Source organism: Pholcus phalangioides, unplaced genomic scaffold, assembly GCF_987345545.1.
Source record: "Pholcus phalangioides strain wild (caught in Gottingen) unplaced genomic scaffold, Ppha-v1.0 ptg000039l_1, whole genome shotgun sequence".
NCBI lineage: Eukaryota > Metazoa > Arthropoda > Arachnida > Araneae > Pholcidae > Pholcus > Pholcus phalangioides.
This window is the reverse complement of record NW_028301625.1, coordinates 8,094,676-8,107,277: the sequence shown is the minus strand read 5'-3', so window position 1 is coordinate 8,107,277 and position 12,602 is coordinate 8,094,676. Positions and strand designations below refer to the sequence as shown.

The window sequence follows — 12,602 nt, the reverse complement described above, 5'->3', positions numbered from 1 at the left end:
TTGAATTGTATAGAATCGTGATTGAGAAATAGGTCACAACGGGTTATGGTGTGAATTTTCCGATTGGACAGGTGTCACAAGTGGAGTCCCTCAAGGAACTGTCCTTGGGTCATACTTTTTGTCGATAAGCTCGATCAGGGTATCGATGGTATTAGCAAATTCGGAGATGACGTGAAGCTAATGGGTGTAGTTGGGAATCCAAGCGATAGGGGGAAAAATGCTACAGACACGAATATGATTGCAGCATGGTCTGATGAATGGAGCATGACCTTTAGTGTTGATAAGTGCATGGTCGCTCATTTTTGTTCGAATAACAAACGTTTCACTTAGAGTTGAATGTTATTACTATCCTGGATGACACTCTGCGACAGGGTCACCGATTTGGCAATTCTCATTGACGAGCGGCTTAAGTTTTCTGAGCATTGTTGAGCGGTGGTGAAAAAAGCGAATAGAATGCTCGGTTTCATTCTTAAAAAGGTTTCCTCGCGTTTTTCTAAAGTCATTCATCCGCTTTTCCACGGATTAGCTCGTCCTGCACTGGAGTACGCCGTAAGATTTCGGAGACCATAGCTACAGAAGGACATATACTTGATTGACGGGTGCAGAGAAAAGTTACGCGTGCTGTTGTTGTCACAGAAAAATTTGATTTCTTGAATATGTTTACATTGGAGGAACGCAGGTGTCGGGGGGATATGATCGAAGTGCATAAAATTGTCAACGGAATTTATAGGATGGACCATGAGTTTTTACACCGTCAATCAACTGCTTCGACTAGGGGACACCAGTACCGTTGGGACAGTAAGGGACAAAATTCCGGGTTGTGGTACCGCAGGGAGTTTTTCCTCTAAAGGGTAGTTAATAAATGGAATAGTTTACCTCCAAGGATCGTGAATTCTAACACAATTGATAGGTTTAAAAAGAAATACGATAGTCATAATGGGATAAATCGATAACCTATTCATACTTAGATAAGACAACCGTAATCTTTTTTATGGACAGTGTAGTATACAGGGTGGTAATTATCGACCGCCCAATGATTACACACGTGATTCCTTGTGAAAAAGTAGTAGTATGGAAAAGTGGTTTTTTTTTTCTGTTTTGGGATCAGACGAATATTTAATGAGTTATAACGTTTTGAATTTTTGTGACGTGTCATTTTTGTAACGGTCAGTTACGTGCCAACCAACCAACGGAAGTTTAATTCTTCCTCAGCAGAGGGTTGCAGGCTTTTTGAAAATGAACTGAAATATTCGATCCAGTTATTTTCTTTCACGATTTGCGCTTTTTCCTCTATTACGTGTTACATTTGCCGCATCGTATTGGCAAATTCATCACAGGTTTGTAAAGCGTTAGCCAAACGGGATCTATTGGAAAAATTGTTTTTCAAAAATGAACAGTTTTTTGGCCGAAACGTGGTAATTTGTTCTCCTTCATATCAAGTCAAATTTTTTGAGGGAAGATACATATAGTTTACTGCGCAATCGTTTTTTTACGCTGTCGTTGTAATCAGTTTACATGCTGATGATTAAAATACGGCAATATTTTTTGAGTTATTTTAAAATTTTATCGGAACTGTTATGCGTGAAAAGCTTCAATGAAGAATGTAAAAATGGTAACTTGACACGAAGGTGACTGGATGAAATAGTAAAATAATAACAATGATTCAATCAGAAACTTTTAATCAAAATAATTATTTCATTAATCGCCATATTTAAAATAATTAATGGTTTCGGATATTTTGGGGCCATTCAAGTATTACGTAAGCAGATTTTCAGCCATTTTTGACCCCCCCCCCACCCCTTGTCAGCAAAATTTCATCAGCAGCTTAGAATATTTCATATCTTCAAAAAGGGGTGGTTGATTGATATATATATATATATATATATATACGGGGTGATTATAAAAAAAATATCCCGACATATGGGCCCCTAACTATCATACCATTCACAGAAACTGAATGAAATTTTGGCATAAGGTATTTTGAGGTATGCGCTCAAGAATGATATGGAAAACAACAGTGTCACTCAAACAGTTACGGTTACAGTGAGAAAATTTCGAAAATATCAAATGGCAACACCAAGGTTTTTGTATTGGAATGCGATTTCCATACTGAAAAACACTAAATAGCGTTGGAATGGCACCTGTAGCACGAAAATCCCCGGAGCTAGGCAAGGAAAAAGGAAAAAGGACTTTGCCATGCACCAGAGCATTAATGTTCGTTTCATTCGTCACACCGTTTCTTCGGCTGAGATCCCAGCCTAATTAGTCCTCCACAAAACGAGAAGAAGAAACCAAGAAATGCAAATTTCAGGTTCTACGTAAGACACAGTCATGACTGACGTCGTCACGCTAGGTGAAAGAAAAGGCACTGCGAAATGCGAGCCACGTATGTTGCTTTCTGCCATTCCGAACAAGATGCCGCTTTCAGGGAAAGAAAGTGGGGAAATCGTAAAGATTTATTACCTGAATGGACAAAATGCCGCAGAGACATTGCGTGTTTACCGCAGAAACCATGGATTACTAAATTACCAAATGTTCCTCTTGCTTGTGGTAGAACTGGTGTGTCTGATCGATCAGCTGCAATTATTGCGAATGCTGTGTTGGAAGATGTTGAGTTATTGACGAAAGAGAAGCCAAATATGACAATAGACCGGATGAAAATAAGGCGTGAAAGAGCATCACAGAGAGTTCTTTTGTAAGATAAAATTCCTAGAACAAAATGTGCGAGGAATATATTTTAATGGTCGAAAAGACAAAACCTTAGCTAATGTCAAAGAAGGTGATTCTTTCCATAGAAGAACCATATCGGAAGAACACATAACTATATTGCAGGAAGCCTGAGCCAATTTATCTCGATCACACAACTCCAAGAAGCAGTAGAGCAAGGGATATAAAGTCATCAATCCAAGACTTTTTGAAGAAAGATTTTGATAGGAAAGAATTGATGGCGATTGTACGCGACGGGACTGTTACCAATACTGCTTATGGTTCCACATTGGGTTTTTTCAGAAATTATTGGGGGGCTCAGCCCCCTTATAAAATTTACTGGAGGGGCTCAAATGGCCTCAGCTCGTAGGTTCCAGCGCCTATATATGATTATGAGAGAATAATGAATAGAATTGAGAGAAGCTTACTCGAGCCAAACAAATAGGATAATGAACGCTTCATCTTGTGTCCGTCCATTCTTCCATGATAAAATACATACATGCTAGCTGCTAAAAGAACTGTCCCTGTTGTGACGCGGCATGCTGCACAATCTTTTTTCGAATAATCAATCCCTGTATCACCTGATGACATGATCGAGTAGGAAATCAGTAAAGTTGAACTTGAGGGTTTCCAAGCAAAGTAAAAAATGTTGATTTCATTGTCATGCCATGGTCATTTCCCACAATTTGAGCCTGTTTAAAGCTGAATCAGATTGATTTTACAAAAAAAAATCCTCTACCTCCGAAACTACACCAATCTTCAATCAATTAAACCAGGGCTATTGGTTACTATTCAAGAGAATCAACGCTATCAACTAGAAAAAGTGAAACTTTTAACCAACGTGCTGCCGCGCAGAAAAAAAACGGGTGTTGTTGTTCTTTTTCAATTATACAGGGCTTTATGCTTCATGGCCATCCCTTGTTAGAGAAAAATTGTACTAAAAGCATAATATGTCTCGTGGAAAGTTATACCTGCAGACACTAAGCTATAAGTAAACCTTTCCTTACAGCTCAGTGCCTGCAGAGAGCGAACATAAACAAGGAAAAATTTGATATTCGAACATTCTTCCATCTCTTCTTGAGAAAGATAGAAAAAAACAGACAAAAACGCAGATGGAGATGTTATACGAGATGAAGAAGGAGTCTTCATGCTTAGGGGACGATGCTAAGCCACTTTTAAATGATATAATGACATTGAGTCACTGTGATATCGCAACATGGCATGTTCCACAACTGACCGAAGTGTGTGCGGGGAAATGTTCAGCACGTGGCGTGAAATGCTGCCTTTAAGGTGTTGCAGACACAATCTTTATGCAAGACAGAGCTCCTCCACACATTGCAGTGTGTGTTAAGAATGTTCCTAAAACACAAGAACGTGTCATCAGCCAGCACTTCCCTAATCTATGGCCTCCCCGGACCTTAATCCATGCGATTTTTGGCTTTGGGGGAATATGAAACGTCTGGTAAGTCGTGACAATTCAAGAACTTTACCTGAATTTAAAGCCAGCCTTTCACGCCACATGCTGAACATTTACCCGCGCACACTTCGGTCAGTTGTGGAACATGCCATCTTGCGATTTCACATAGTATGTGAAAATGATGGCCATCATGTGGAACATGTTTTGTTGCAGTAACAATTGTAAAAGTTTGCCTAACTGTGTCATTTCTTAATAAAACGCCCTATGGTAGCGACATGTGCAACTAATTTTTTTCTCCTGAAACAAATTCCTGTCACTTCATGAAGTCCTCCACAAAATTTCACAATTTTCTGATGACTCTGGTTTCGCCTCTAGGCTACTTTAAAATAGACGCCATGTATATTGAGTCCCGTCGATGAAGTTCAAAATTGGAGGTGTCCAGGGCCGCAACTAGGGAGGGGGGGAACAGGCGGGTCACGTGCCCCGGGCGCTAGACCCGAGGAGGCGCCAATTTCATTCTGAAACCTCTCCTTCAACACTACAAGGGGGAAGTCAAAATGCGCGCTTGCCCCGGGTGACCAAGCATCTAGTTGCGGCCCTGATGCTGAGTACAAGGTTGTCAACGAGCTGTTCAGGCATTGCTGCCCATTCCTGTTGTAGCACCAATCGCAGCTCCAGAATCGTTGCTGGCAGCTGGTGACGTGCTGCCAAGCGTCTCCCTAGGCCTAAAGTATCCCACTCCAGTGCTCGACTGGATTTAAATCCGGGGGCCTTGCTGTCCAATCGATGCATTGAATATCTTCACTCTCCAACAGCTCTGCGACAGCCACTGTACGATGAAGCGTAGCGTTGTCGTCCATAAATATGCACAGCACCTCTGAAAAGACGCACGTGAGGAAGGAGAACCTCGGTACAATAGCAGGCAGGCGGGCACCAGTGACTGAACCACCATATAAGAGGTACGGGTACCATACATGATACCTCCAAACCAGTCTTTTTCGATGATGTTGAAGGGGTTATTGCGTGTTCCCCGCTCTTTCCAGATGTTTATGCGTCCAGAATTGCTAGTCAAACTAAATCTGCTTTCATCCGTAAAGAGTACTCGACATCAATTTTTCAGCTTCGTCCTTAATTTTTCCACACCAGTGTAATACTTCCAAACGGTACACCATTGTACACCAAAACGTACGTCAGAATTTCATCCACATTTTCATTTGGATTAGTATTCAGCGACTCAGATCAAAAAAATTACCAATGTTAATGATCGTAAAATCGGTACAACTAAATGTGCTAAATCAGTGAAAAGGTTATCTTTGTTTATGAATTCAAAAAAAAAAAAAAAAAGCTTGGGATGACTAGTAATCTATTTCACACAATTCTAATTATTTGGACATTTTTAATGTTCATAAATAAAAACAGCCCGATTTCAAAATTCGGTCCGCCACCATTTGATGACTTCCGACAACCTAATAGTTGAGTTGTAATTCGAAGTCTAAAACTTTTTTATTGTAGCTATGTGTATGAAAAGTCTTGAAAAGAGCATAAATTCCAATAAGCAAATGGAATTAGATCTCCTTGAGATACTTTTTTGAATGATTAGCAAAGACGGATACAAGTTACTTCACAGATTATTGCAAGTTCTTTTTGTAAAGCAGGCATTGAGCATAGTGAAGAAATTGTAGTGATGCTGATTCCAGAACAGTAAAATAATGTAGCAGCTGAAGAACACTCGTGAATTTTATGCATGAATATATATATTCATGATAAAGTTTGTTATGTATCTGGCAACACCAGAAAATACAGTATTATGTTTTACGAAGGTGGCAACACTTGAAGGGAATGACAACATGGCGGGAACGAGATGTAAATATTGTTCCGTAATAAATTAGTTAAGAATTATCGTTCATCTCATGATTCACTACCGAAACGGCTCATAAAGTACAATAAAGTTGGCGACGAGTGAAAAAAAAAAAAAGAATCGGAAATGGCAGACATCGACGATCTAGTAACCGTTTTAAGTAATTTCGTCTCGAAACTAAACGAAACTCATCCAGCATCTTCAACCAACGTCAATGTGAAAACGCTTCTCCAGTCACAATCGATCTCGTTTGAATGCTACGACGAAGCTAACGAAAGTTTCGGTGAATATGTACAAAGACTCGAAAAACTACTTCCAGCTCAAAGGACTCACGGATTCAACAGCCGACGTCGCCGAAGCCAAGAAAATGGTGCTAATCAACTGTCTCGGATCCAAGTACTATCACCTGCTTTCCAGTCTAACTTCACCGGATCTCCCTTCATCGAAGACGTACGACGACCTGCTGAAAATCTTGAAAGATCATCTCTGCAAAAGGGTAAACATCCTGACGGAACAACACAAGTTTCTTTGCCGCACACAACACCCATGTGAGCCGATTTCGAATTATATCGCTACATTAAAAGAACTTTCGAAAACCGCCGAATTCAAATCTAGTTGTGAAAATGCTGAATGCTCAAAATCTGTCATCAACCTCATGTTACGTGCTCAATTTATACGAGGATTACAGGATGCCGAAATCCGCGAAAGAATTCTACAACAAGCTGAACTGACATTCGACGAAACACTCGAAGTCGCATTAGCGATTGAAGCTTCGAAAATAAAGAACTCTACAAGAGTAATTACGGTTCCAGCGTGAATAAAATTGCGCAATGTAATAACAGCGGGAGTTCGCGACGGAAATCGACTCCGCATCGACGCGACAGATCGGCAAGTCGGAAGCGAAACCTCAATTTGAGAGACATCGGGTTAGAAAACGTGTGTCTCCATTGCGGAAAAAACAACCACCAGACTCAAAACTGTCGAGTGAAACACAAGCTCTCATGCCAGATTTGCTTCAAAAAAGGTCATATCAGTAGAGTATGTATTACAGAGCTTCTGAAACGGAAAAATAAAAGCGGATCTGAAGGAAATACTGTTCAATATGTCGAAAATCCAGATCACTTTCAAGTGAGCCAAATTGTTGATATATGCACTAACACTGCTGAAAAAGACGATAGAATATTTGCAGTCATTCAATTAAATGGGAAAAATTGTCGTTTCGAATGTGACTCTGGTAGTCGTGTGAGCATCATGAACATAAGTGACTACAGGCGCTTAAACCTAAATCTTCCGATCCTGAAAACAAATATATTTTTCCGAAGTTATACAGGTGAAATTTTCAAACCTATCGGATACGTCAAAGTGACTGTATGCTACAATGCTAAATCCAGTGAAGAAGAATTATACCTTGTCAATTTGAAGAGAGAACCTATCCTTGGTCGAAATTGGATGCGTAAATTGGATATCAACATAAATGACATTCATGATTCCTCAAGTGTCAAGCATATACCTGTGTGTGCCGTAAAAAGATCTGTTCCTAGTATTGTCAATGAATACTCTGATGTTTTTGAACAAACAGTGGGCAAGATTCCAGATTATACATGCTCCCTGAAATTGCGGAAAGATGCCAAACCAGTGTTTGTTAAACCTCGTCCAGTACCATATGCTTTGCGTGAAAAAGTTGAAAAAGAACTGGATAACTTGTGTGATCAAGGGATCATAGAAAAAGTGGATCATTCAGAATGGGGAACTCCACTTGTCATCGTGCCAAAATCTGATGGTTCTGTAAGACTTTGTGCTGATTATAAGGTGACTGTAAACAATCAACTTCATGATGCCAATACCCAAGATTGAAGATATATTCAACAAGCTACGAGGTGGATCATATTTCTGCACCTTGGACATCCATAAAGCATATTTGCATTTAGCAGTCGATGAAGACAGTGCAAAAGTTCAAACGATCTCTACACATCGAGGTACCTATTTGGCAAAAAGATTGTTTTTTGGTATTAAAACTGCACAGAACGAATTTCATTCTTTCATGGATCAGTTTGTTCAAGATTTAGATGGAGTAACTGCATATTTTGATAATTTAATTATACAAGGCAAGACTTATGAGGAATGCACAACACACTTGCTGAATGTTCTAAATAAATTACGAAAATATCATTTGCATGTAAATATCAACAAATGTAAATTTTTTGAAAAAAGTGTAGAATACCTTGGACATGTTATAACTTCCAAAGGACTGAACAAATCTCCAGCTAAGATTCAAGCTATTCAAGAAGCACCCAGACCAAAAAATGTTGACGAATTGAGACAATTTTTGGGCTTAGTTATGTATTACTCGAAATTCATCAAGAGTGCATCAAGGTTACTTCACCCACTAAATAATCTTCTCAAGAAAAGTATTCCGTTCAACTGGACAGCTGATTGTGAAGCAGCATGGATAAAAATCAAGTCTGAAATTGCTAGTGACCAAGTCCTCATACCATTTACTCCAGAACTTCCAGTGACTTTGGCTACTGATGCTAGTCCACATGGTCTATCCGGAATATTATCGCATATTATGCCTGATGGAAGTGAACGTCCTATTGCATTCGCTTCAAGATCACTAACAGCTGCTGAGAAAAATTACAGCCAGCTCGATCGAGAAGCTACAGCTGTATATTGGGCATGCAGAAAGTTCTATGATTACATCTTTGGTCGAAAATTCACATTGGTTGTGGACAATAAACCAATGATGACTCTCTTGCATCCAGAGAAAAAACTTCCAGCATTGTCAGCTACAAGAATGTTGCGGTATGCACATTTCCTTTCCAACTTCGACTATGACATCAAACATCGAAAATCATCCGAACATGCAAATGTAGACTATTTGTCGAGAAGTCCCTTACCACTGACAGATGTACAAGTCAATACTGTTGATGATGAATACATCCTGTAAGCATCAGTGATTAGACACATATCCACAGACACAATTACTTCTGAAGAAATCCGAAAATATACAGAATTGGATGATGATCTACGTGAACTAAAGAAAAATGTGATGGAAGGAACTTTATATGACCCAGAAATAACATTACAAGAAGGAATTCTACTTCGTGGACAGCGTGTAATAATACCTAAGACACTTCAACCAACCATCCTACAAGAACTACACTCAACTCATTGTGGAATAGTAAAGATGAAAGCACTTGCTCGAAATTACTGCTATTGGAAGAATATTGACTCTGACATAGGAAGTCTAGTGAAAAGTTGCAAGAACTGTTGTGACGTCAAGAAAAACCCCCAGAAAGCTCCAGTGCACAATTGAGAAAGTCCAACAAGAAATTGGCAACGTGTTCACATGGACTATGCGGGACCCTTCATGGGACATTTTTTCTTACTTGTCATCGATGCAAAGTCTAAATGGCCAGAAATCTACTACATGAAGAAAGCTCCAGATTCTGCTATTACAATTCATTTCCTGCGAGAAATATTCAGTCGACATGGACTGCCAGAAATTCTCGTTAGTGATAATGCTTCAATTTTCAAATCACAAGAATTCATGGACTTCTGCAAACGAAATGGTATTCGACAACGAATGATAGCTCCTGGTCATCCCTCAACAAATGGACAAGCAGAACGTTATTGCCAAACCCTGAAGACAAAACTGAAATGCATGGAATTCGAACGAGGAACACTTCACGAAAAATTATGTAAACTATTGTTTCGGTACAGAGCTACACCTCTTTCATGTGGAAAGACACCAGCAGAATTATTGTTGGGAGAGAATCTCAGAACAAAGCTAGATCTCCTCAAACCTACAACTCCTGAGTCATACAAGAACAATGCAACACAGCCAGTCTTTGACAAATTTTTCAAGGAAGGAGATAGAGTACAGTCAAGAAATTACACTCATTCAAGCCTATGGAAGTATGGAACTGTTATTCAACGATTGGGTCGTGTTCATTACCTAGTTGAACTAGATGATGGATACATTATCAAGAGACATTTTGAACAGCTTCGACGGTGTGAAGTCAATCGACCGTCTTCTCCAACTCCTATTCGACTATCAGTTCCTATGAGACACTTCCCTCAAAAGAAATCTGTCACTTTTAGTGATCATGTAAGTCAACGAGAGATTCCTGCAATTTGCCAACACAAGACTTCATCTATGGTAGATGCTTCTACTGAAACAGAGCAAACTTCAAATGCAACTCCTCGATCAACAAGAACTATTTTTCCTCCAGCTCAGACTACTCAACTGAGACGCTCAACTCGTTCCAGAAAACCAGTTCAAAGATTGAACTTGTGACTGTTCAAATGTTGATTCTTGTGTATAACTTTTGTTTCTATCATTAATCATCTCTTAATTTAGTGTGGGAGAATTGTTATGTATCTGGCAACACCAGAAAATACAGTATTATGTTTTATGAAGGTGCAACACTTGAAGGGAATGACAACGTGGCGGGAACGAGATGTAAATATTGTTCCGTAATAAATTAGTTAAGAATTATCGTTCATCTCATGATTCACTACCGAAACGGCTCATAAAGTACAATAAAGTTGGCGACGAGTGAAAAAAAAAAAAGAATCGGAAATGGCAGACATCGACGATCTAGTAACCGTTTTAAGTAATTTCGTCTCGAAACTAAACGAAACTCATCCAGCATCTTCAACCAACGTCAATGTGAAAACGCTTCTCCAGTCACAATCGATCTCGTTTGAATGCTACGACGAAGCTAACGAAAGTTTCGGTGAATATGTACAAAGACTCGAAAACTACTTCCAGCTCAAAGGACTCACGGATTCAACAGCCGACGTCGCCGAAGCCAAGAAAATGGTGCTAATCAATGAATGATGTATATATCCGAGTTCTACACATTATTTGGATACTTTTCTAATTGGAGCATGGCTCTAGGATCAACGGTTTGCCAGTTAAATGCTGCGCGTGCTGTTACCTATATGCACCATGTGTATATATATGGCTTATATAAGAATATATGTTTTTCTTTCATTACATCCCTATTCTATGACACGTTAGCTGTATGGTATATTCGCCCCCTCCCCCTTTTTTTAATTTTATTCAATTTATGCAAACATCTGAGTTTGATTGTCAACTATCTTTCACAAAAAAAAACTGAAAAGAGAGAAGGAAATTTTTTTTCACTTGGGTAGTGAGAGAAGTATATCTCCAACTATTTGCGCAGCCAAAGAGTCAAGTAATTAAGATTCCCAAATCCAGTCTGAAAATCCTAGAACAAATATAAACCCAATATAAAATATACATTGTGGAAGAGTAAATAATGCTTTGCTGGATATAATCACAAAAAAAAAGAAAAAAAAAATGTAAATACACGGAAAAATACTAAATTCCTAATGCATTTTGACACACTATGGGCGCTGTCTTCAGAGGATAAATAAAAACCACTATCTAGCTGGCCGGAGATCCCATTTGAGTTGGTTAAACAATCTTAACTCCCAGTTGTTCAGTGGAAGAAATATACGTCTGTCCAAGTCAAATGCTGTGGTCAGCAGTGTTGCCAACAATCAAAAGATTTTCCAACTAGATTCTTCATTAAAAACAACTAGAAACAAGACTTGAACAACCAGAATTCATTTTAGTCATTATTTGGATGTCCATGCGGTCCATATTTCCACGTAATTTAATAAGAGATTACTAGTACACAGAAAGTTTTTGAAAAAGACTAGTAATAGAGGAAAATACAAGAAAACAACTAGCATCTAGATGGGTACTTTGTCCAACTAAATTGTGGAAAATAAGACCAGAAATCTAGTTGGAAAATAACTAAGTTGGCAACACTCATGGTTAGAGTGAAACTGCATGAATGTCTAATGCAATGCTGTGATTGGCTGCCCATGAAATGGAGCTATCTGATTGAATTTTCTTACAATTCCCGCTCGCAGCCACGGCACTGAAATCGGTGGGGTTGATTTGATAATAAACGATATTGTAATATGAATGTATAGTAAACGCTAACAAATCAACACCACCGATTGCAGCACCATAGCTTAGGTTCATTAGGAGTGGGAATTGTAAATTTGAATAGACTAATCAATAGCTCTATTTCTTGGGGAGCCAATCAGTGTTGCATTAGATTTACATGCAGGAGCTCAACTTCATTCTGACCACAATGTTTGACTTAGACATATTTTTTCTACTGAACAACCAGGAGTTACGATTTGGTAACCAACCCAAGTGGGATGCCAGTCAACATGATGTTTTATTTATCCTCTGTATATGGCACTCATAGTGTGTCGCAATGCATTAGGAATTTTATATTTTTCAAATCATTTGCCTTTTCATTTTGTCCTTTTCTGGTAACATATATTGCAATAAATGTGTGTTTGTATCATGGAATAGCTTTAAATCAAAAGAAAAAAAAAGTTCAATAGTGTATTGCTTAATTGAAGTTTCACTGTACCAGATTAGACAAAAAAAATTTGGTGTGCCCTGATAGTGTTAATTTAAATATTCTGTACATGTAATATTACATTATTAAATTTCACATATTAAAGCTTCTGTGGAAAGAACTATTGGTTATGACAGCCTGTAAAATTTCTTATAATTTTCTCAATATGCAATTGAATTTCAACTGCAATCTAACTCAACAA

The 12,602-nt window shown here is 38.7% G+C and overlaps 2 protein-coding genes across 2 annotated transcripts; both read left to right on the top strand.

The window, feature by feature from the left end:
* The first annotated feature begins 6,270 nt into the window (after window positions 1-6,270).
* LOC149065532 (uncharacterized) lies at window positions 6,271-6,798 on the top strand. Its single transcript, XM_089254004.1, has one exon. It carries the CDS (start codon window positions 6,271-6,273, stop codon window positions 6,796-6,798), a length of 528 nt encoding a protein of 175 aa, XP_089110130.1.
* A 434-nt stretch (window positions 6,799-7,232) lies between these two features.
* Window positions 7,233-7,835, top strand: LOC149065531 (uncharacterized). The gene has a single exon (XM_089254003.1). It carries the CDS (start codon window positions 7,233-7,235, stop codon window positions 7,833-7,835), a length of 603 nt encoding a protein of 200 aa, XP_089110129.1.
* The last annotated feature ends 4,767 nt before the right edge of the window (window positions 7,836-12,602 follow it).